The following is a 26,544-nucleotide window of genomic DNA, read 5'->3' as shown; positions in this document are numbered from 1 at the left end:
ACTCTATTCTTAGTGATGTAACAACGCTTATTAGTTTAAAATCAGGTTCTTTAACGTTCCTCTCGACGTTGTAGATAACGAAGCTTGATTCATCTAAATTAATTAAAGGAGTTGGTTCATATTATAAGCGAGATGATAAGGTTTAATGGTTTTATTATCGAAACTATTAGTAGTGAAGATTTATTATTTCAGTGTTTATAGATCAAGCGGCACAAATAATTTCTTTTTTAAGCATACGATCTGTTGATTGAATTTTGTTTTCGTTAAATGAATTTGGAAAATTGATTCGATTTAAAACAAATTGAAATGCGTCGTAACTTTTAACCTGCTAAATTAAATTAATTTTTTTTATTTTTATGAGTATACGAAGAATAATAGTGTGAAATAAAATTAATGTCCATTCTAAATCTAACCGTTCCAAATATATGTATTTTCGAGCACTCCCTCTCAAATAACTCTTTCTCGCTTTTTTTTATCTCGTGGTAGCTGCATAGTTTTAGTTTCACGGATAAAAATGGAACAGTTACTATTTTTAAACGCAATTTTTTTTATTTGAATAAATACGCTTAAACGACAGTAATTTTATACTTAAACCTTAAGCCACCACAACACAAACATAATATACACAGTTCTATAATTGGCAAAGGAAGTCGACCGTAAAAACATTTGTGCAAGTTTACGAACTTCGAACCTCAAAACAAGCCACAATTTTATTTCAAATTCCGCACCAAAATTCCAAACAAAATTTTAACGTTGTAATGTCTTATATTTTCTTTTAATTTTTGGTGTTACATTGCGCTAAGTCGATGAAAAACGAACGTAAACAAAGTCTTAATAGGCAAAATGGGGCGAAGGCGTTGGAAACTTCAACACATACAAAACAACAAGCCGAAGGCTAATTTCGATCTCTTTGTTTTTCATTTCACGCTCGAGATCGTAAAATGCACATGAAAAGGAGCGCGACAAAAATTATAAACATCGTCAAGTGAACACGACGTGACGGAAATGTGAGAGGTCGTTGTTAATTTTTTGGCGGTGTGGTTTTTTAAGGTCTTAATCGACTTGACGTCGTGGAAAATGTGGTAAAACGTAAAAATAGATTAGGTCGTAAACGAAAGTGGGCACTATAAATCACTTCTTGTTTTGGAAAATAAAAATAGGGTGTTTGTAGGTAAATTTGAAGGGGGGGAACGATAATTTTACGCTTTGAATTTGGAAATGTACTGGAAAATTTAAAGGATATTTATTACTCCAAAACTTCAAAGAGAAATATAGATAAAAAAGTAGTAAAATTCATCAAAAAAATACTACCCTAATAAATCTAAAATACGATACAGTCAGTTTATTATTTTAAATAGCAAACAAACATACTATGTTCGACAGAGCGATTTTCTTTGAATACTGGTGCAACTCCGAATTTGATGTTTTAAAAATCGATATAGATCTCCTTTTTAAGGTTAGCAAGAATATCTAATTTTGTTTAATAATTAATATGCCTTTTACTTGCCAAAGTTTTGTTTAGTCTTTTTTCGTTTAATTTTGAGAAAAGGAAACTTTTGAGTATTTTTTTTAATGATATTAGAAAATTAATTGTTAAGTTGGATACATAATAGCTGGTATACAAATTACAATTAATAAAAACTGTATCCATGATATTTGACATTGATTTTGTAGAGTTATGATAGGTTGAACTGTTCTAGTATTTTCACTTATTAGAAAAAGCGAAAACAAATTTCCTTGGAGTGAAACTAGAGAACTCTGATTTTAAACATAGTTAAGTACGAAGCTTATCTTTGTGTTGGATAAAGTTAGTGGTGGAACGGTTATCCGGCAACTATACGATATCCGATATGTTTTAAATTCTTCCGGATACCGGATAGTTACCAAATATCCGGCTTTGGTCGGATATTAAAAACTTATTACTTAGTACTCCACCATTCACAGGAATTAGTATCTCTTTTAGGTGTTGGATACTGCAGATAATAATTAAGTTCAACCCCAATAGGACTTTTTTCACTTAATACAACCTTATTTATATCAGGTTTGTCATTAGCAACCTCGTTGTTACAATCCCAATACGATATATAAAATCTCTTGTTGCTTGTTGCAGTTTCATCTAGTTTTCTTCTCTTCCCTTGTCATTCATCATCACATTCATTACTAATAGAACTGTCGCTGTTATCACTTTCGATCATTAATTAAAGTATCCTCTTTTTAACGCAAAAAGCTGTATTGAAAAATCGCTTTTAGTTTTTAAGAAATACATTTTTGAAATGATTGACAATTTTTCCTAATTTTGCAATTTTCGCCGATTAAGTTTTAAAAATTCGTGTAAAATCCATTTCTTGGAATATGGGTATGAAAATGTCCCAAACTGTTAATAAAAGTGTCCTCTTTCCAATGAACCAATCCGTTTTGAAAAATAACTTTTAGTTTTTGAGAAAACACTATTTGAAGTTTTGATAACATTTTCAATTTTGCAATTTTCATCGATAACTGTCAAAATTCGCTATAAAATTAATTTTTTGAAGGATCCTTGTGGAAATATCACCAATTATTAATTATAGTATCCACTTTTTAATGGAAAAGCCGTTTTGAAAAATCTCTTTTAGTTCTTGAGAAATAAATTTTTGAAATCGAAAATTTTTTCGAATTTTGCAATTTTCGCCGATTAAGTTTTAAAAATTCGTGTAAAATCCATTTCTTGGAATATGAGTATGAAAATGTCCCAAAGTGTTAATAAAAGTGTCTTCTTTCCAATGAATCAACCCATTTTGAAAAATAGCTTTTTAGTTTTTGAGAAAACAATATTTGAAGTTTTAATAAAATTTTCGATGTTGCAATTTTCATCGATAATTTTCAAAATTGGCTATAAAATTAATTTCTTGAAGGATCCTTGTGGAAATATCACCAATTATTATTTGAAGTATCCTCTTTTTAATGCAATAAGCCGTTTTGAAAAATCGCTTATAGTTTTTAAGAAATAAATTTTTGAAATGATCGGCAATTTTTTCGAATTTTGCAATTTTCGCCGATTAAGTTTTAAAAATTCGTATAAAATCCATTTCTTGGAATATGAGTATGAAAATGTCCCAAAGTGTTAATAAAAGTGTCTTCTTTCCAATGATCCAACCCATTTTGTTTGAAAAATAGATTGTAGTTTTTGAGAAAACAATATTTGAAGTTTTGATAAAATTTTCGATGTTGCAATTTTCATCGATAATTTTCAAAATTGGCTATAAAATTAATTTCTTGAATGATCCTTCTGGAAATATCACAAATTATTAATTGAAGTATCCTCTTTTTAATGCAATAAGCCGTTTTGAAAAATCGCTTTTAGTTTTTAAGAAATAAATTTTTGAAATGATCGGCAATTTTTTCTAATTTTGCAATTTTCGCCGATTAAGTTTTAAAAATTAGTATAAAATCCATTTCTTGGAATAGGTATGAGTATGAAAATTTCCCAAAGTGTTAATAAAAGTGTCCTCTTTTTCAACCATTTTCAAAATTCGCTATAAAATTAATTTCTTGAAAGATCCTTGTGAACATATCGCCAATTATTAATTAAAGTATCCTCTTTTTAGAATTGCTTCGTTAGCTAAATCAGCGTCAAAAAAGTTCATTTTGTATCTTGGATTAAAATAAGTTGACATAGCTTGCATAAGCTTTTTTTTAATTTCATTTTTATTCAAATATCGCAATAATTTGGCAATATGGGGTATCTTCTGATGCACTTCAGAAATGCACCAGAAATTATAACCACAATGGACGAATAGATATGCCGGATATCCGGCCAAAGGTATGTCGAATATCTTATATCCGGCTTTTCGCAAAATCACTATCCGTTCCATCACTAGATAACATCAGTCTACACATAATAATACTTTTTCGCTGATGTGTATGACAAACTATCACTTTTTCTTTTATTTTGCTTAGGGTTTTGTTTGCTTACAATTTTTTTATAATTATCCGTGGTAAATGGTAGTGTAAGTACAATAATTTAACGATGAAAAGAAAGCATTTAATCTATTTTCTGATTAAAATATAGACGCAGTAACATGTAAACGAAAATGTAAACTTTGGCTTCTATCAATGTACCAATTATTCAGAGTTTAAGAGAAAACGTTTAAGACCTGAATAGTTGAGAAAAATTATAACCCCGACCGTGAAATAAACATTAATGACGTAAACGACATAAAAATGCTTATAAACCATGTCCTGGAAATTCTTGTGCTAAATTCCTGGTAAGCAAAATAAACACAACTTTTAAAGCGCGATGCGTTATTTTAAAAGACCGAAAAGATCAAAGTCTTAAGTTTTCAGCAGAAAGACGGGTGTCAAATTTTCTTTTACTCCATGTCAATTAATGAGCGTTGTGAATGATTTTTCGAGGGAATTTTCGCAGTAATTTTAAAATAATTAACTTTTTGGTTAGATAAATATACACAGTAAATAACGTTTGTAAATATATGCGGATTTGCTATTTAGCGGGAAATAAGTAAGATAAATAAACTTACCCAACTCTTTTGTTGGAGAACTATCCCCGAAGGTGTTCTAGTACTCTGTAATAGAATAAACAATTTATAATAAACTCAAAAATTAAAATATAAAATGTTATAATTCGTATACAGACCGCTTGTAAATTACAGGTACGAACATGACTAAATTATTTAGATTATTTTAAAGGATATCGTTCGTAATTATTTACATTTCGCGCTTTACAAGGAAATTCCATTCGTTTGCTATTATCGATATTTTGTTTAACACGATTTTTTTTAATATTTGTAATTAAACTCTATAGAAATTGAAAAATCTTTTGTAATGAAACGAACTGTGATCTGACAATATCTGTTTGAAATCTTAGTAGGAGTTGAAAAAAAGCTACGACGATGAAAAGAGTATATTGGAATTCTTGACAATGACGCACAGATGGAGAACCTCAAAGTGACGATTGTAATGAGCATGGTGCTGTTATCACAAAGAAAGAGGTCAGACATACTATAAAGATCCAAAAAACAACAAAACTGTAGAACCGGACAGATACATGGTGAAATCTTGAAATGATAGCCGATGTTCGACTCCATACACAAGGCTGGTAAGATACCAATTGAATGGGCAAGCCAACATTTGTCATACTGTCCAAAAAATTGAACGCTTCTGTGCATCATTCACGCTCGTATATACAGGCTGGTCCAAGTTGTTCTGTGCGAAGTAGAACATCAACGACCTTGGTCGGTTAATGTTTGGTGCGGCATAATTGGTGATAAATTGATCGGTCCATACTTTATTGATGGTATGCTGAATGGGGGGAAGTAATGACATTTTTTAGATGACGTCTTACCAACGTTACTTGTAGATTTGAGCAGGGAAATAAGACAAAATATGTGGCTGCAAAATGATGGGTGTCCAGCGCATTTTTCACATATTGCACATGAAGCTTTAGATCGAGATTATGCTGGGCGATGGATTGGAAGGGGAGGTCCAATTTTCTGGCCTGTCAGATCACCTGATTTAACACCTCTTGATAATAGTATATCTATACCTAATAGTATAGTTTAATCATTTTTTTATAAATAAACAATATTTAAAACCATTTGAATAAAAAAATTATTTAAATTTTGTCTATAAAAGATCTTTCGCCGTCGTCTGGTAATACCACACGGTAATTTTTTTTTAATTATTTTACTTTTATCCATAGATTCAGATTTTGCAATCAAGAATATAGGGTGCCATTTAAAAAATTGGTCGTGACCTTCATATGAGCTTGAAAATAAGGGCAAGGTCAAAAAATGTTATCGTCATATGGTTTCCCCCTTCGCACAGAACAACTTTTATTTGATTCATTTTTATGTAACATGAACCGTTTTCGAAATAATCGCTTGTCTGACGTTAAATGGACCTGTATGCAAAATGCCAAAGACAAGTTGGCGATACGCAGTTTGGCTTCAGAAACGGAGTAGGTTCCATTTTTTCTCAATGTTCATACGTAAAGGTTGAATGTTGATATAGACTCCTGCTTTATTGACTATCAAAAAGCTTTCGACTGCATCTCACATGGAATGCTTGCAGAAATTCTCAAATCCTTCGGCATTGAAGACGGCGAAGACGACCTATCGTCTCACGATTGTACTGACGTCAAACTGCAGAAGTTAGGATAGGGAACACAACATCTGATGGAAGGAGCTTCTGATAACTGTTAAAGAACGGAAGCTTCGGGAATTGTCAAAATCTCAAACTAGACATAACAAGAAAAAATTGTTAGAAGTATGAAGAGAAATTTAAGGTAAGTTAAAAGGAAAATTCAGGAAATTTCAGAAGTTTATTACTTTAAGAAATATTAAGTAATGAAAATACATATAATTGATCAATTAAGAAAAACTAAAATCTTAAGTTAACCTACATTCAAGCAACCCAAACTATACACACGTAATACAAGTTGATAACACTCAGCTGCATCATTTCAAAATATACAGAATGTCCCGCTAAGCGTACGGAGCGGCTGTATCTCAACAACGGTAATGCCTAGAGGTTTGGGAAAAAAATCCTTATAAGCAAAGTGGCCAAGAGAAATACCTGGAAATTATTTTGAAGTTCGTAATTAAAAGCATTTCATGCTCTTTTAAAAGATATTTTCAGTAAGACCGCTTGGTTTAAAACAAATAAGCTAGAGGGCGTTATCTGCAGCGGTTACATATTTTTGTGATTTTTGATAAAAACTTAAATGGAACGGTACTATTTACTTCACAGACCATTAATCACCATAAAATTTGCTAAATATTAGTGAAAACCGCATCTCGATATCTCCATCCATTCACGAATTATAAAAAAAAAATGTTAAAAATTCGTATATCTTAATCGGATCAATTTACCTTAGGAAACAAATAAGAGAGAACAAAAATTTTATTATCTAGAACCTTCCTTCACACTTTATCCAAGCTTAGAACTGCTTCAAAACTACTTTTGAGGCGTGTTGAAAAGCCAACGGATCAATGAAACATCAACAATGATAATAAAACAAAATAAACCAAAACACTTAGAATAACTTAAATTTTTGGCAAAAATAACTCACTAATGTGCGAAATGCCTTCCATAAACCTCGATGCATTTATTTAATCTAGTTTCGACGAAAAAAAAGCGCTGCTTAAGTCTCGGCCCTGGACAGGTTTCTACTGGTATTTAGTGTTTTGTCATATTTTCCCTGGTTATTGGTTTTTCTTGAAAAGTCAGGTCGTTTAGTCTACCCAATAGATAAAGGGGTGAAAGCAATGTGGGTTTTGCTCGAATCAAGAATGCATATTATGCAAGTTTACATCAGCTTGTGGACAGATGCTTCATGCAACCATAGCATTTGTAATAAAAGGTTTGGATTTGCCCAAATCATATTTAAAAGTCAATGGTAATAGTTCAGTGTGTTATCATAATTGGTATCTGTTAAGGCCTGATATAAAACAACGTGGTGGAGATATTATTCTCTTGAGAAATCTTGTGGACAATTGTTTTCGGAGTTCCCAGACTATGTGGGATCACATTGCGCACCAATGTGCTTCAAGAATTCATAGAGATGTCTGAATGGGCTACACGTTGCCAGTTTTCCGTAATCGCAAAGTCAATCTTAAAAACACTTCTAGAGAAAAATGTCTTTCTTTGTCGTAATTGCATTGCACATTTTTGCCATGAAGTTGCATCGTATTCGAAACATTGAAAATAAATCATCATACGCTCTATCAATCATACGCTTCTGCGTTGGTAAATGACATGTTTACAGTTACCATGGTTATGTGATTTGTTTTTATCGATGAGGTCACTGGATCCGATTGATGGCACTCGAGTTTTTAACATTTTCTTCTATAATTCGAGAACGGGTGGCGATATCGAGATGCGGTTTTCACTAAAATTTAGCAAATTTTAAGGTGGCTAAGAATCTGTGAAGTAAATAGTATCGTTCCATTTAACTTTTCTTCAAAAATCACAAAAATATGTAATCGCTGCAGATAACGCCCTCTAGCTTATTTGTTTTAAAGCAAACGGTCTTATTGAAAATATCTTTAAAAAGAGCATAAAATGCTCTTTCAAACAACACCAAAAATATTCAAATCGGTTGAATGGTCCAGGAGATATTAAAATGTAAACATATGAAAACGCATTGGCCTCCCCCTCCCTTATTATGACAGATATGAGAAATATCGCAAAACAAAAGCGATGCGGTATCAGCCAAGCTATTAAATAATGTTGTCAAAATTATAGCTCATCGTCTAAGTTTCTGAGATAGCGGCAATTTTATGTTTCTCAATGGCAGTTACGCCCCCTAGCGGTCGAATTACGAACTTCAAAATAATTTCCAGCTATTTCTCTTGGTCACTTTGCGTATACAGATTTTTTTCCCAAACCTCTAGGCCTTACCGTTGTCGAGATACAGCCGCTCCGTACGCTTAACGGGACACCCTGTATATATATATATTTGCGCTGGACTTCAGGATGTGATAGCTTGTCCAAAAATTTAAAAAAAAGGTTTCTATCAACTTACCCTCTAAAATGCACCATTCTCGAGATACAGAGTGTTGAAATTTAATGAAAGAAATCGTTTTTTGCGAATATCTCCTTAACCGTTTATCGTACAGAAAACAGCGTTTGTAAGCATTTTCTACTCATAATAAGCTAAATTTGTGCGAGAAAAAAATTTTTTAAAGTCATAATTGGTGAAGATTTTGATGGGGTAGTGGTTGTTTTTCTCCCCAACTTCTACGCCACTGGAAAAGTACATTTTTGAGACGCCCGTTTGAACTGCCAATGTTTTCTACACAAAAAAAGTACTGAAGGTCATGAGCTCTAAAGTTGATCGTTTTCGAGAAAAATCAACTTTTATGTTGAATAACATAGTAAATTTTTTGAAATAAAAATTTAATTACGGGGTATCTCGAAAATGGTGCATTTTAGAGGGTAATTTACTAAAAACTTTTTTTTAATTTTTGGACAAGCTATCACATCCTGATGTCCTGCGCATATATTATGAAACAGCCTGTATAACACGAACAAATAAAATAAATATATAATATGTATATAGATAATTCAAGATTAGTAATGTAAAAAGAATGTCACTAAATGTTTTAAACATACTTTTAAAGATGCATAATTAAGGATATAATAATAATAAACCTTTTATTGATATTCAATTACAAAATCAAATTAACAAAATAAGACAAAATGACAAAATAAGAAAATGAATATCAAAATGGACACCACAGCAAGCTGGTTTTATAGGTGCCCCTTAAAAATGAAAAAAATATATACAGGTGTCCCGCAACGATTGTACAATACTGCATCAGCGTATTCTCTGATCGAAAACAGACAAGAAAAGTCTAATAAACTTAGGTCCGAAAATGGACCAATTTCGAGATATTCAAAGTTTTAGTTTCATAAGCTGACCTACTGTAAACCATTAATTCTAACGATTTAGATGCAGTAATTATATGATTACCATGGTTACGATGGTTAAGATAAAGTTTAATAAATAATAAGATAATATTAAGTTAATTAATACAGTTCATTAATAATTTAACAAAACAAATAACAAAGATTGTCGAAGAAAATGGTTCAACTAGCATAAAAACAACGAATATTTAACAAATTGGAAAAGATTCATGTCATAATAAATGTTCAATATGCGCACCATTTACTTCTAAACACAAACGGATACGTTTTCTAAATGAACTTCTAATGCGTTGAAAGATACCAGGAATTTGTTTTACTGTGTCAAATGCGTTACTAATTTTATTCTTCAAATCCTGCACATTTTGAACGTCTTCAGAATAAACAATTTGTTTTAAATGTCCCCAAAACCAAAAATCTAACGGATTTAAATCTGGTGAACGAGGTGGCCACGGGACAGGACCTCCTCGGCCAATCCACTTATTGCCAAATCTGTTATTTAAGTATGCTCGAGTAGCGCGTGCATAATGTGCTGGTGCTCCATCGTGCATAAAGTAGCAATCTTCTAGAATTTGTTGAGGTAATTCATCAAATGCTTCTATAAGGTCATTTTGTAAAAAATGTATGTAGGCATCGGCTGTCAATCTCTTTGGAAGAAAAAATGGACCTAATAACTGATCACCTATAACTCCAGCCCATACATTAACACTGAATTGCCACTGATGATGAGTTTCTAGTATTGCATGGGGATTTTTATCGCTCCAAACGTGCGCATTATGAATATTAAAAATTCCGCTTTGAGTAAATGTTGCTTCATCCGTAAATACAATGTTTATGGGAAAGTCGACGTTTACTACCTCTTCCTGTATGGCCCACCTACAAAAAATCTCTCTTTTTTCGCCATCATTTTCGTTAGAGCTTGAACGGTGTTGTAATGATAAGGATAAAGCAACTGCTCCCTTAAAATGCGGTGAACGGTTGTTTTGTTAATGTTTTCTTGTGCAGAAATTCTTCTAATGCTGGTTGAGGCATTTTCATCGACTCTTCTCAAAACTGCTTCTTCTAATTCTACCGGCCATGTGTAATGTCTCTCCGTGGAATGGCTGTGGGTTACGCTTCCCGTTTCTTTTAATCTTAGAAATAGTCTGCTAAAGGTGTGACTATTAGGCAATCGTCTGTTCGGGAACCTTTGCGCGTAATGACGAGCTGCTAACGACGCATTTCCATCAGCTAGTCCGTAACAATACACCATATCCGCCATCACTTCCTTGGAGTAATTAATAGGAGCCATAATTAATAGTTTTATTAAATTAAATAGTAAAATAATAATTTCGTGAAGTATTATTTTTTTTTGATTAGACAACTTATCGTAATCATAGTAACGACTTAATTATTATAAAAACAAATTTAAATTCATGATGTTAACAATATCAACTTATGAAACTAAATCTTTGAATATCTCGAAAATGGTCCATTTTCGGACCTATGTTTATTAGGCTTTTTTTGTTTATTTTTGATCATAGATACGCTGATGCAGTTTTGCACAATCGTTGCGGGACAGCCTGTATAATTATTTATAATTCCAAAATAAAACTTAAATATTCTTTTTCATCACTAATACAACAACTGCAAGACAAAATAATGTACCCTGTTATTCCACTCTCTCTCCATAACATAGTCTTATTGGTCAGTGCCACCGTCAGCCCTTGCACCCAATGAGGCAAGATAGTTTTTGTATTTCATAGAGGTAAGGTGGCTTATAATTCGAAACAATAGACACCATGCGACAAGCAATATGAAGTCATATTCAACCAATTTGCACTAGCCAGCTTATACGATATTCTTTCATGACGGCGTATACCATAAATGTACCTGAGACACTACTTCTGGACCCTCTCTATTCTCTGCACATCATTCATCATCAAACAAGGCCCATAAACAAGATCACAATGATTAAATGGTGAAAGAACCAAAGAATCAGATAGAATTAACTTGGCATCTTTATTCAACAAATGTCTATTGAGGTAACCAATGTATTAACGTGATCGGTGAAATGTAAATCACTGTCAACCACAAGACCCAAAATTTTTACTTTATTAACGAATTTTATGTTTGTACCACTTATCTTGATCAACATATTGTCACTATTGTTGAATGACTTCCGAACTTTTGCATTACCAAAAATTGTAGCCGAATATTTATTCGGATTCAAACCTAATGAATGCGATTCAGACAGTTTAGCCAGACGATCAACGTTATTGTTTATAAGCTTAAGAGCGTCTTGGGCCTCTTGTAACGGAAATACGAATCTATCATCGAATATCATTATTCTGTAACATCACCTTCTAACAGCTACAACACTGACTAAATTATAATCTTGAGTACATTTTTGAATTGTTTAAAGTTCCTCATGTAAAAAACTCCTCAAATAAATTATATTAGCAAACCGTTTTAAAGATAAAAAAATAGATTTTGACCTAACAAACACTCAGAACTCCACTAAATTCAAATATCATTATTCTGCAACTTGTACCATTTACTACACGAATTAATTTGTAATTGTGAGTACATTTTTGAATACTTTTAAGTATCTTACGTGTTATAGCACTGTTATTTAATAGTTGTAACCATTCCCACGATAAAAGACTCTTTAATGGAAAATATAATTATTAAGGATGACCTCATTACCCTATAATAAGCGTGACGGATATTGAATTATAATTTTGAATACAGTTTTCAATTCCCCAAACTGTTTTACATAAAAAGATACTTTTTTTTATGATTTAGTCTCAAACGTGTTCAAGGTGTCAAATATTTTATTGTAAAAAATACAATACATAATTGATAATATTAGCATATAACAACCAGTAATATCTAGATTAGCAAGTAAGTTGTAATTTTGGATACAGATTCGGATTTGTCGATGTATTTTACGTAAAAAAGTATTTGTATTCTTACACTAACCGTGTGAAAATTCTTGTGGTAAAAAATACAACATTTGAGATTATCGTCATTTGCAACCTATAACATTTACTATACAAACTAAATTATAATATCGAGTACACTTTTGAATTCCTTTATGCGTTTTACGAAATAAAATGCTATTAATTGAAAATTTTAACAACGATGTAAAAGATTCTTTAGTAATGCAACAATTGAGGCTGTCATCATTCTGCACTCTGAAATATCTACGATGCCCACTAAATTATAACATTGAACAAGTTTTTTAAATATTTTAGATAAAAAAGGTTATTTTTTACCTTTTATTATTCATATAGCATTAATCGCGCAACCGGAACTAAAACTTTATTAGTTTATCGGCGTTCTAAGATATATTTCGTAGAAATTCTTTTTATCCGTTATGCGGTTATAGATTAAAATATATTTAATTCCTGTTTAATATATTATTCAGATAATATAGTGCATTACTACTACGGTAACCGTTTAAATCATGTTAAAAAACACTATGTGTTTTCTCTTTTGTGCTTTAATAACTGATGTAAGTATCGTAATTTTTAAATTAAAGAATTAAACGTTAATTAAAACATTTCTTTCATAAATTTATAGGATAATAGGATTCTAAATATTTTTAGGAATGACTTTGATTTAGAATGCCCGACTGATTATCTATTAAACGAGGAAAACAGTAATTGTTTGTTAAATTTGTTATAAATAGAAAAACTTCAACAGTAATAGCTACAAAAACTATAAATGGAAAAACTTCAACAGTAGAAGCTACAAAATCTATAAATACAAAAACTTCAATAGTAAAAGCAACTAACAAAAAGAAATCGACTTGCGAATATTATGGGAGTAATTTTTTTAGAACTATCTCTGGAGACAACAATGTTACCTTAAGCTTAACATTTTTCAATCTTGCAAAACCCTTCGAATTGTATTTGGATGTTACCACTAAACGACCAATGAAAGACATAGAAAAGAAAATTCGTTGTTGGGCTTATAATACAAACTTAACTCTTGCGAAAGTTCCTTTTTATAAAAAGTATTCAGATCCCTTGATGACAAGATGCCTTGTGGAAATAAATGAAAATATACAGCAATATATATGTGATTACACGGAAAGCGGTAAAACAATTCTCAATTATGCATCTACACTTGCAAGTACAAATGGTAATTACTTATTAAAAGCCAAAATACATAAAATTCGACAACCAGCGTGTGTGTGGCAATTAAGATTCAACATACATGATACGACTTTAGAAAATTATACACGGATTATTAGGATGTCTTCCAAACCTACAATAAAAGAAGCTGTACATGAATTCAAAAATAAAATACTTAATAATTTTTGTAAAAATGTAACTGACATAACCAGTAATGAATTTTGTTTGCCAACCGCAACTCCTGTTATCGGAATGAACAAAACCGTTTATTGGCCACCAACTCGAGCTGGCCACAAAGCATTTTCAAATGATATTTGTGTAGATATCAATGGTAAACCGCTTATAAGAGAATGTATTAAAACAAGTAACACAATATTTCAGGAATGCCGATGGTCCAAACTCGAACAAAACTGTACTAATTCCTATTCACCAATAAATATAGTCTTAAAAAACATTTTTGACCATTATATGATAACAGACATAGAATTAACTAAAGTTACGAATTTGGTTAAGAACAACAGAGTAAACGAATACGAGCTATATTACATCACTGAAATTTTATCTGCGGCTATTAACACTTCCAGTGAATCAGCGATTTTTGAAACGATCGATAATGTTTTAAACATCGATGTTGCAGTATTAAATGCTTCCAAGTCTTTTGGTGTTATCGAAAAAATGTTGGGTGTCGTTGACATGCTTATAGAAAAATTGGCGAACAATAAATTTGAAGGTATCATCAAATATAAAAATGTTGGAGCTGCCATTCAAAAGGTTTTTAAATCTACAAGAAAATTCTACCAAAATAAAACTGAAGTTGAAGTTACAATAAAAGATGATGATGGAAAGGAAAAATTAGGTAAATATCTCAAATTTTTACTTTTTTACATGTTTTGAAAATAAATGTATTATTGTTAAATATCTGCAGAGATAGATTTTCTATATAGTTCCATCAAATTAAAACTAATTTGCTTGTACCAATCAAAAAGAATATTCTTGAAGTATTTACCAAAAAAAACATTTTTTTTTGTTGTTGTTGAAAGTCATTACATAATAATGACTTAAGATTAATAAAACAACATATGCCTATATACATGTAATAACTAGGTCCACATGATGCGCAAACTGGTTCGCCACTTCAAAGAAAATGCGGTGCTTCTTAAAAGCCTCGTTCTTATCGAAGTGCGGTTTAGCGTTGTCCTATTTAATAAAAATAGATCTACGACTGTTAGACTGAGGCGTTTCTAGAGTCCCAGCTGGAAGATTTTTACTGCAACATTTGGCTAGTTCTTGTTTTATAAATGGCCAAATGCCTAATTTCCCATCAAAGCGCCGATTACGGCAATTGTCCCACCATAGGCGATCAGCAGCAGCCAAAAACATAACCTTTGTGATGAATCTCTTATTTTTGCATGTTTGATACGGATCTATCTAACCCTGAGTGATTTCTCATATTCTTAAAATTAGGTGCATCAGCGGCGTTGCTACCACAATCAAGTATTGCCAAGCAGTATTCCAAACGCTGAAATTTGTTGCGATTTCATCCATCCAGATTTAATACTTCGGTGAATTGTTTTTTTCAACATTCTAATAGCATGTGCCATTGATCGAATATTTTTGTAATGACGAATGGCCACTTCCTTTATTTTTTCTTCTACGGTTTTATGCTTCCTGCCGATTTTTCCAGGCTTCCCGTAAGGCTTGCTGACCTCGATGCCAAATTCAACTTATAATCTTTTCTGACACAGAATATCGAGCGACTGCATTTTTTGTCGAACCATGTTTCAGTTTACCATTTATACTTATCTCTCGTAAATAATAGTACAGACTTTGACACATTTTTGTGTAGAGTAGACCTTTTTGTGTTGCAATATCTGCAACTTCTTCATGTTCGATTATGTGGTCACATTTTAAAGTATCTAGTCAAACGTCAAGTTGCTGTTAAAGCGTTTAGTGACATTTGCATATTGTTGTTTTGAAAACTACAAAACTACTCTTCTTGTCTTTTTAATGTCTACAAAATTTACTATAACACCTTGAAGAGCATTGACGACAAGATCTATTTCGTACGTTGCTCTTATGACCATGGTAAAATTTGACTGGGAGACTGTCAAATATAGCTGATGAATTTTCGTTTTTGTAGTTACGTTGCATCCTGCATTCCTAACATAATATTCAAAGCAATTATATATTTTTGCAATTTTCGAAAAAAAATTGGAACGGTTTTATATTTTCTCGTGTTACATAAGTTTCTACTAATCTATGTAAAATACTTTCTTGAAAAAAGATTTAATTAGCAATTTACTTTATACTATAAGAACAATTTTGAAATTCCTAAACTGAGCATAAGTCATTATTATGCTCATAATAGCTCAGCTTATTATAGAAACTGTATTTTAATTAACAGGACTTAATAATCGTAATTTACATTTCTTAAAACGTAAGACTTAGTTTCTTGTTACTATATCCGCTATGTACTATTTTTAATGTAATGTTTGCACTATTACAAAACTCTACTACAAGATTAGCACAATCTACCGCCAAGCTAATACCCGATCACGATTTATTAGCTAGGTATAATAACCTTCCTACAGCTTATTGAAATGAACTATTGACATGAAATCAATTCATTCGCTCATAAAGAAAGCCTAACGTTTGACAATAATACTGGTTCAATATCTACTATCAATTTAGAGTCTTTTCTCCATTATGGTAGCCCAAATTCATTTAAATTCATTTTGTTTCTCTCTTTATAAGCAATACTTCAGCTTCTACTTCTTTTTTTCCATTTGAGTCATCAATCTATCAGGGTTTTTATTTTTTATTTTCAAAAACAGCATCTCTTTTTTAGATTAACCAATTTTGAACGTGTACATCTGTTCCGAAAATTTGCAAAGCTTTTAATTTGATTTGTGTCTGTTTCACAGTTCGTTTGGTGTACTGTCTCTTGTTGTTAGTGCCCACTTACTCTAATAGCCTTCCTCCAAAAAACCATTGTTAGTTAAACATCACAAATTAAAGGACTTGCTTTCTCCATCAGTGTTCCCAAGTTCTTCATTGAGTTGGGTTATGTATGGTGTGGAGAAATCTAACGTTATACCGTTTGGTTTACACTAATTATTTATTTTATTGCTTGCATATTCTCTGCCATTATGAGACCTTATTACTTTTACCATTATAATTTTAATTAGCATCTCATTTCATATTCTTGTAACATATGTGTAACTTCGTATAGTCCTTTTTGGATAAACTTCGATGTAGTGTGTGTAGTCATCTAAAAATATAAGCCCTTTTCCTCCCATGTAACTGGATATCTAAATCTGCAAACGTTGGTATATATTATTTCTAACACTTGTTTAGCTCTTTTTATTTTTACTTTAACATCTTTGAATATTATGTTACCTCCTTTTTTTGCACTGGTGTTTGTGCATTCTAGTTCTGTGGTACCCACAGAATCCGCATATAGCCATTACAACGTTTGAAAGCCACGAAGATCTACGATAGGGAGATAAAATGTGTTTGCTTTTAAACATTTCCCCCAGTTAGTACAAAATGCAGGACTCTGAACATTGGAGCAATATTCAACATGTAATCGCAGATCATGCCATTCGCCGGTGACATAGATATTGACATAGAAAACGAGGTGAAGGAGGCCTTTACGAGATTTTAAAACGTAGCGGAGGCATAAAGATAAATTTTACAAAGACCATGGTGGCAAAGGCTGACAGATACCAACACATTTGATGAGCGATAACAAGATAGAGAATAATAAAAATTCTGTCAGCGAGGAAATAAAGAAGAAAATAGTCCAGGCCAACAAATACTTCCATCAAAACACCTTCACATCTAAATTAAGCAATTAATTAACCAAGAGATAGTAAGGAGATTCGAGAGGAAGAATATATGACGCAGTTAATGACAACAGTATCTGGCATAGGCGTTACAACTTCGTTACAACTGGCGTTGGTTCTCAAAGGTCTAATTTTAACATTTTGTGATTTATGCTATTTTACTACAAACTGGTGGTAGCGAAATATGAAATAAATATGGATTATGATTTCTTGATGCGTTAGGAATATCTTTTATTCATAACATCTTTCTCCATCAGTTTTAGTACTTACGTTATAGTTGATTCTATTAAGAATAATCATCCAATTTTGACATATTCTGATTTATGCTATATCACTACAAACTGGTGTTAGATAAATATGAAATAATTATGGATTATGATTTATTGGTGCTTTAGGAATATTTTTGATTCATAACGTGTTTCTTCGTCAGTTTTAGTGCTTACGTTAGAGTCAATTTTATTAAAAAAAAACGTCCAATTGTGACATTTTGTAATTTCTGTTATATCACTAGAAACTGGAGATAGATATATATGAAATAGCTATGAATTATGACTTATTGGTGAATTAGGAATATTTTTTATTCATAACATCTTTCTTCATCACTTTTAGTACTTACGTTATAGTTGATTCTATTAAGAAAAATCGTCCAATTTTGACATCTTGTGATTTATAGTATATCACTACAAACTGGTAGATAAATATGAAATAATTATGGATTATGATTTATTGATGCATTAGGAATATTTTTGATTCATAACGTGTTTCTTCATCAGTTTTAGTGCTTACGTTATAGTTAATTTTATTAAGAGAAATCGTAAAATTGTGACAATTTGTGAATTTTGCTATATCATTAGAAATTGGTGATAGATACAAATGAAATAAGTATGGATTATAATTTTTTGGTGGACTAGGAATATTTTTTATTAATAGCGTTTTTCCTCATCAGTTTTAGTATTCACGATATAGTTGATTTTATTAAGAAAAATCATCCAATTTGATATTTTGTGACTTTTGTTATATCACTAGAAACTGGAGGTAGATACATATGAAATAAGTATAAATTATGTTTTATTGATGCATTAGGAATATTTTTTATGCATAACATCTTTCTCCATCAGTTTAGTACTTACGTTATAGTTGATTCTATTAAGGAAAATTGTCCAATTTTGACATCTTGTGATTTATGTTATATCACTAGAAACTGGTGATACATAAATATGAAATAATTATGGATTATGATTTATTGATGCATTAGGAATATTTTTTAATCATAATATCTTCATCAGTTTTAGTGTTTACGTTAAAGTCAATTTTATTAAGAAAAATCGTCCTATTGTGAGATTTTGTGATATTCGTTATATCACTACAAACTGGAGATAGATATATATGAAATAAGTATGAATTATGATTTCTTGATGCACTAGGAATATTTTTGATTCATAACGTCTTTCCCCATCCGTTTTAGTGTTTACGTTATAGGAAATTTTATTAAGAAAAATCGTCCAATTTTGACATTTTGTGAATTTTGCTATATCATTAGAAATTGGTGATAGATACAAACGAAATAAGTATGGATTAGGATTTATTGATGCAATAGGAACATTTTTTATTCATAACGTCTTTCTCCATCAGTTTTAGTACTTATGTTATACTTGATTTATTTATTTTGGGAACCAGTTGTAACAGGTATTTGGAACTGCATATTACAACATATTGTACCTGTTCCCCAAAAATACTAGTTTATAACATCTCTAGTTATCTTATTATTCGTTTATTTGTGGTTATCTTATATAGGAGCAAATTAAGGCAGCAGAACAGTTAATTCGTGAAATGTTATAAAGTTTACGAGAATAATTAAATAATCGTTTTATGGAATACAACACTTTGTTAAAAGCATTAAAAAGTTAAAAAAGCGTAGACTCCAACAAAGAGCTATAACAGCTATAACAAAGCAAGGAATAAATTATCAATCTTCCACGAAAAATAACTTACATTTTGAATATTTTATATTAATTCGTATGAATAAACTAATATAACTATCACTTTTGTTATAATTTAATCATTTCCTTAAATTAAATTCCACTTTGTTATCTATACACGTCATGCGGTATTGGTTATATTTTTTTCCTCTTTTATACTTTATGTTTTAATCGTTTTGTTTCTACGGTAACTGTTTAAAGCATGTGTAATTACACGGTTTTTTTTCTTTTTTGCGTAATAAGTTATGTAAGTATAATATTTTTTAAATAAAGGAAGTAAACGTTAATTAAAACATTTCGGTCATACATTTATAGGGTAACGGGGTTCCAAATATTTTCAAGAATGTATTTGATTTAGAATGTCCGAGTGGTTTTTTATTAAATGAGAGAAAAACGCACTGTTTATTACAAAAGACATCTCAAATGAAGACATGTCCAAAATTAATTGATCTTAATATTACTTATTCTTTAATTCCGAAAACTTCATTAGTAAAAGTAGATAACGAACATAAATCGAACTGTAATTATTCTTGGGAAGATTTTTTTAAAACTGCCTCTGAAGACAACGACGTTACCGTAAACTTAATATTTTCAAATCTTCAACAACCATTCGAATTGTATTTGGATGTTACCACTAAACGGCCAATAAATGATATAGAAAAGAAAATTCATTGTTGGGTCTACAATAAAAACACACCTGTCCATGTTAGTTTTATTAAAAAATATTCAGATTCCCTGACATCAAGATACCGTGTGGAAATAAATGAAAACTTTCAACAATATGTATGTTATTTCTTGGATGCCGGTAGAATACCTTTAAATTATACATCCCGATTTGCAAGTACAAGTGCTAATTACATATTTAACGCCAAAATTCATAGAATTCCATACGAATCTTGTGCAGAACAATTAAGTAAAGATTTCAACGTCTATAGTACGAATTTAAAAAATTATATAAGGATTGTTGGAATGTCTTCAAAATTGACAATAATGGAAGCTCTTCGTGAATTTAAAAATAAAATTCCTGATGGTATATGTAAAGATAACGTAACTGATATAACCAATAATGAATTTTGTTTGCCAATCACAACTCCCGTCATTGGAATGAACAAATTCGTTTATTGGCCAGTAACTCGAGCTGGACAGGAAGCACTCTCAAACGGTATTTGTTTTGACACCAATGGTAAACCGCTTACAAGAGAATGTATAAAATCAAGAAGCACAGCATTCGGTGAATGCCAATGGTCCGAACTGGAACAAAACTGTAGCAATTCTCATTCACCAATAAATACCGCCTTCGAAAATATTTTAGACCATAACAACATAACCGATTCAGAATTAACACAAATTTCTGATCGGATTAAAAATAACGCAGTAAACGAATACGAAGTAGATTATATAACTAAAATTTTATCAGCAGCCGTTTACACTTCCGGCGAATCAGCGATTCTTGAAACGATCGATAATGTTTTAAATGTCGATGATAAAGTGTTAAATGCTTCGAAATCTTTCGGTATTACCGAAAAAATTTTTGGTAACGTTGATACGCTAGTTCGAAGATTGGTGAAAAATCAATCGGAAGCATCTATCAATCATAAAAATATTGGAGTTATCGTTCAGAAAGTTTTCCCGTCAACAGAAATAGACGACAAAAATAAAACAGAAGTTGAAGTTACAGTAAAAGATGATGATGTAAAAACCACATTAGGTAAATATTTAAAATTTTTTATTTTTAATCTTTAAATATGTGGTGTAAAAAATCTAAACGGTTTTTGAAAAATCATTTTAGTTTATAATAGTTTATAATATAGAACTATGAGTTCAATCTATTACTACATATAATGTAAAGATTTCATGTTTATTACCCAAATTTATTCAGAGCCATATAAGACAGCCACTGATAAACGAATGATTAGTTAAGTTTTCACTTCATGTAAGTTAGGAAGCTTAAAATTTTATATGAACGTTTCATTTGGACTTTTTTCAACGTATAAGCTTTATTTTGGGAGCTGAGGCAGCTTTGCTGTCGAGGCAGTGAGAGAGTATTTAGTAGTAAAATAAGGCATACCAGATATTCGAATTCTGTAAATTCGATTTTGCCAAGGCAGTGGTTCATAATCATTCTGGTGCTATAGTCCTGTTGAGACCTTGGCTTCCCTAAGAATGTCCTATGAATACCTATCAAGAGTTTTAAGTCTCCACCCTTTCATCTTTTAGGTACTTGTTCTTCTAAATCGTCCATGTAGCGTAGTTCGAAAATTGTTGCAGACCTTGTATGTCATGTTCAAACCTTCGTACAACCTTCTCGAGTGCCAGGTTAAAAAGTATACAAGATACTGCATCCTCGTGTCTTATGCCCTGAAGTATGTCAAATTGTTTATCCATATTTGGACCAACACTTACTCTGCTTGTTATTCTACTTATTGTGAGTTTAACAAGATCTACGAGGTGCCGTGGTGTAAACTATTTATCATAATTTAATTCGTTTTTGCACATTTTAACATAAACAGAGATATTAGGATTGTTGTGAACTATGAGGTAACAAATTCGAGTGCCTACGTGCTCATATAATTAACACCAGTGTCTGCAGCGAAGATAAAAAGGCGCCTAGCTATGGCGAAAGCGACCACAATAAAACTAACCAAAATTTGGAAACACCGAGTTATTACTGGAAATACCAAGGTGTTGCTTGCTAAGACATTAATTTTTTCCATCCCCACGTACGCACCAGAAATATGGATATTAAAGAAGAAAGAGCAAGTGAAGATCGAAGCTTTTGAGATGTGGATCTACAGCCAGTTACTAAAACTGTTATGGACGAAGCACAATACAAACGTTTCAATATTGAACGAACTTAAGCTACTTTGGATACCTAACGAGGTAAACTGGAAAGATGAACTGTTGTTGTAGAAGGAGAAATGTAGGACGAAAGCGCACAAAATTTGGACAAAAATAATCATGCCCAAAGACATGAAATGATTTGTCGAAGAACATTTCTATATTATGAAAGCTATTTAAGAATATGTTGTGGAGCATTACGATTTTGCAAGAAATTACGAATGTTGTAGATGTTTTGTTCTAACTCTGTAATCGTTGGTTCTGGCAGATGGATATAATCTTGATTCCTTATACCGTAGGCGTCATCTTTCTGATCATTATTATTGTTTTCGTCTGGAATTTGTGCTGAAGTAATAATTTTTTCGTCTGTTAAGACCTCTGCAAATTATGTCGTCTTCAATACGAAAAAATTTCTTATCCAACATTACATTAGTTAAATCAGACACTACTTCAAGTACATTCTCGCCACGTCTATTATTTCTAGCTAGAGCTTCTTATAACTAAACACTTAAAGAAAGTTCGCTTTCAAAATCGACATCCTCTTGGTTTCTAACCCAACCCACCATGGATGAATCTGTAGCGTATTGTTTATGCGGACACATTTTCTGCCACGCCACGTGAATAACGTTCACCGCATCCAAAAGATTTACGCGAAAATTTTGATCACCATTATCAACATACGGTACAGCTCTTTAAACTATGAATTACTCCTTGATCTAGACAGGAATGTTTCTGTTCCGGAAGCTTTTTTTGTGCCCGTAAAAGTTGTTGCTACCAAAACAGAGGTTCTCTCTCTAGATAGTTTTTTACCTGTACATATTTCGTTGGTGATTCATAATGTTCGATCTGGTGTTAATTTATAGACCCGATTGTTTTTGTCTTCATAATTATTCCGTATTTGTGGCCATTTTTTTGTAACCAATTATTCACCACGTCTATGCCCACTGCAGCGGCTTCACAATCTTTCCAGTTTTCAATCCATGACGTTTCTTGAACCGTCCAATCCAACTGCTTAACGCAAAGCTCTTTCATTGTTGTTTCACCTTGTTATCACTTAAATTCGCCTTTGTAAACACCGTCAGAGATAACGAATGACGCCTTATAAGATACGAATGATTGCACTCCCAAATCATCGCATCGTCGTACGATTCGATTTTGAAGGATTCTCCGTACTTTTCATCTGAATGTACGCTATAAGTGTATCATCAGTTTGTCCAATATTGAATAGATGGTATTGCAGGGGCGTCAAGAAATCTCAGAGCGACGTTAGGTCTCATTTGCTGAAACACAAAACCTTTTTGGTTTTCTATTGCGACGGAGTTATCATACTCTTAACCTGCATGTGTCCTGTTCTTTCCAGCGCAAGATTACCTTTGAGGTTACCTTCATACATGGGAGTATGTGCTAATTTATAATTAGGTGGGTTCCGACCTTAGAATAACTTCATTGCTCCTGGCGAGTTTTCTCAGGTTGACAGTACATTCTTTGACCAGTGCGGATTCACACGTGTAAGCCTGAATTGCCTTCAACGTGGCCCAACTACCCGTAAAGATGTTTATCGATGTAGCTTTCTGTCCCTTATCAAGGTTCAAAACAGTGCAGAAGTTTATGGCAAAAACTTTATCTTGAAAAATGGTTGTATCCAAGATTAAGGGCAGTTTAATGCGGCTATTTGATCAACTGATGCTCATACCTACTCCGGATCCAACTGTCCTTGAAGCATCTGTGTACCAGGCAAGCACTCCTCTTTTGAATTGAGGCTCACCCTTCGTCCATTCTCGAAATTATCATCGACATGATCCGTTTTAATTTGAATCAAGTGGTTTAAACATGGATCCCTGATAATTTCGAGATGTTCTTTGATGTTACTCTGCATCAATCTAATAATGCAAATATGTACATCGGATCATGTCTATACGGAATTTTTATGCCTTTTACGTTTAGAGTTTTCTACCAATTAAGTTTAGAGTTTAGAAAATTTATGGACTCATAGGAGGTGTTATCAAAAGCACCCTCTATGTCTATGAATGCACATAGAGCTATTTATTTGGTTGTAATCATCTCCCCTACAATGCTCATCAAAACATGGAGGGCAGTAATTGTTGATTTTGCTTTCTGATAAGCATGTTGGCTTGGATGGAGTGGATTGGCAACAAACACAAATCCTCTTTCTATTTCTAAGATTTTAATGTTTAATAATATATTTTTTCTTTTTTTATAGTTCAAGTTAAATTATCGAATAAATTTTTAACGTCATTTGATTTATCTCAAAAGGATCAAGAGGAAATAATGATTTCAGTCGAAACTTATAACTCGAAGATTTTCAGCAACGAAGCAAACCTGCACCAAATAGAAGTAGATGTTACTTTGCATCCAAAAATTATATTTCGAAATAGATTTAAAGAACCTTTAAGTATATTTTTTACAACCAATAAACAAAACGTTTCTTGTGTATTTTGGGACGAGGTTACCAATAATTGGTTAACGACCGATGTAAAGACAAAAATTATTAATTCAACTACAGTAGAGTGCCAAACATATCATTTAACTAGATTCGGCTTAATTATTGATGAGAAGTTTATAAATGTCAGTAAGGTTCATGAAATAATTTCCACAATTGAAAGTGTTTTGTCTTTTATTTGCGTTCTTATTATTTTATTTCTAGCAACGTTTTTTAGAAAATTTGCCGTTGAACGACCAAGAACTGTACATCTATCATTTATAATTTTGTTAGAAAATATATTAATTTTGGTTGAGGAATATGTTCCAGAAATTAAACACAATTTAAATTGTAAACTTATAGGAATATTTATACATTACATTGTATTGGTGAAATTTACTTTAACACTAATGATAACAAAAGCCCAACTAAATAACTTTGTGTATTTCATCGGATTGAAAAGAGCAGACAAATGCTTTACACTACAAGAAACCTTTACCGTTTGGGTTTTACCAGCATTTTTTATCTCCATTGGAGTGGTTGTATCTCACGATAAATATAAGCTCGGAAGGAATAACTTTTGTTATCCTAAAGAAGAATTATTTTATTACTTTGTTGTAGTTCCCATCGGAATAATAGTTTTGTTAAATTTCATTGCGCTTCTATTGATTTGCGCCAACCTCACATGTAGAAAAACCAAAACCGAAAAAGACCAAATTAATCAGTTACGTCTATGTATTATGTTAATATTTATGTTAGATATAGTCTGGTTATTAGGTGTTTTGGCCAATATTATTAATGAAGGAATATTACACGATATTCTTAAATATTGTCATTTCTTTATAGCCCCTTTACAAGGTGTATTAGTTTTTATTTTTACAGTTAATTCTTTTTTTAATTGCGGGCAAAACAATCATTCTTTCCAAATGTTTGGTATGAAAAACAACTAATTCTTTTTAAAGATAATTTTGTTGGTTGTTTATAAAATAGAATGTAGATTAAGTTTTTAAATATAGTAAAACCTCGATGTAACGGACCTCGTTAAAACAGACTTAAACCTGATTTAATCCCGATTATTTCTAGTTCTAGGTCTAGTGTTAGTTCTAGTGCTAGTGTTAGCTCTAGTTGTAGTTGTTATTCAGAGTTGGATTGTTGTATATTTTTATTGAACTAAAACCATCTAGAGCTAGAAATATTCGACTTTAGCCGCACGTCTCTCAAGACGGCTAAACCCGAATGATTCTAGTTCTAGGTCTTGTGTTAGTTCTAGTGATTGTGCTAGTGCAAAACTAGAACTAACACTAGACCTAGAACTAGAAACATTCGGGTTTAGCCGCACATCTCTCAAGACGGCTAAACCCGAATGATTGTAGTTCTTGGTCGTGTGTTAGTTTTAGTGACAGTGCTATTGCAAAACTAACACTAGACCTAACACTACAAACATTCGGGTTTAGCCGCCCGTCTCTCAAGACGGCTAAACCCGAATGATTCTAGATCTGGGTCTTGTGTTAGTTCTAGTGATAATGCTAGTGCAAAACTAGTTTTAATGAGTAATAATACTGAGTTCTAGTTTTAATTGTTATTCAGTGATAAATTCTTGTATATTTTGTATAGTCTAGAACTAGAATTAGTTCTAATACTAGTGTTTACGCGTGACGTCACGAACGGGCTTTCGAGCTGTACACCTTTTCCCGGGATGTAGTAGTCCTCTTTGATTCTACCGTAATTGGTATAAATATACCAAATTTGTGTACATTAATATAATTCATTGTGCAAATTAAAAATGTTTCATTTAACGTACTTTTGGCCATAACAAACACTCCCTTCCCGTTTTACTATATTAAAATTGTACCCATAATTTAAAATACTAAAATAATATTAAAAGTAAA

The 26,544-nt window shown here is 31.9% G+C and overlaps 2 protein-coding genes across 3 annotated transcripts in view; one reads left to right on the top strand and one right to left on the bottom strand.

Moving 5' to 3' along the window:
- The window catches only part of LOC111416328 (ras-GEF domain-containing family member 1B-like), a 116,704-nt gene that overhangs the window by 88,775 nt on the left and 1,385 nt on the right, over positions 1–26,544 (bottom strand). The window contains exon 2 of the mRNA XM_023048312.2: positions 4,518–4,562. Within this exon, the coding sequence (XP_022904080.2) occupies positions 4,518–4,562 (45 nt within the window). The remainder of the gene's footprint in view (positions 1–4,517; positions 4,563–26,544) is intronic.
- On the top strand, positions 5,962–26,544 carry LOC111416322 (adhesion G-protein coupled receptor G4-like). 2 transcript variants are annotated; one of them, XM_071199289.1, is made up of 3 exons: positions 5,962–6,283; positions 13,020–14,406; positions 24,437–26,544. In XM_071199289.1, the coding sequence occupies exons 2-3, from the start codon at positions 13,350–13,352 to the stop codon at positions 25,603–25,605; spliced, it is 2,226 nt and encodes a 741-aa protein (XP_071055390.1). In that variant the 5' UTR covers positions 5,962–6,283; positions 13,020–13,349; the 3' UTR covers positions 25,606–26,544. The 2 variants fall into 2 exon arrangements, with proteins under 2 accessions (XP_071055390.1, XP_022904066.2); XM_023048298.2 differs by lacking the exons at positions 5,962–6,283; positions 13,020–14,406 and adding exons at positions 19,548–19,624; positions 19,693–21,085.

Source organism: Onthophagus taurus, chromosome 1 (genome assembly GCF_036711975.1).
Source record: "Onthophagus taurus isolate NC chromosome 1, IU_Otau_3.0, whole genome shotgun sequence".
Lineage (NCBI taxonomy): Eukaryota > Metazoa > Arthropoda > Insecta > Coleoptera > Scarabaeidae > Onthophagus > Onthophagus taurus.
The sequence above is the reverse complement of the archived record's forward strand: the minus strand, read 5'-3'. Positions and strand labels throughout refer to the sequence as shown.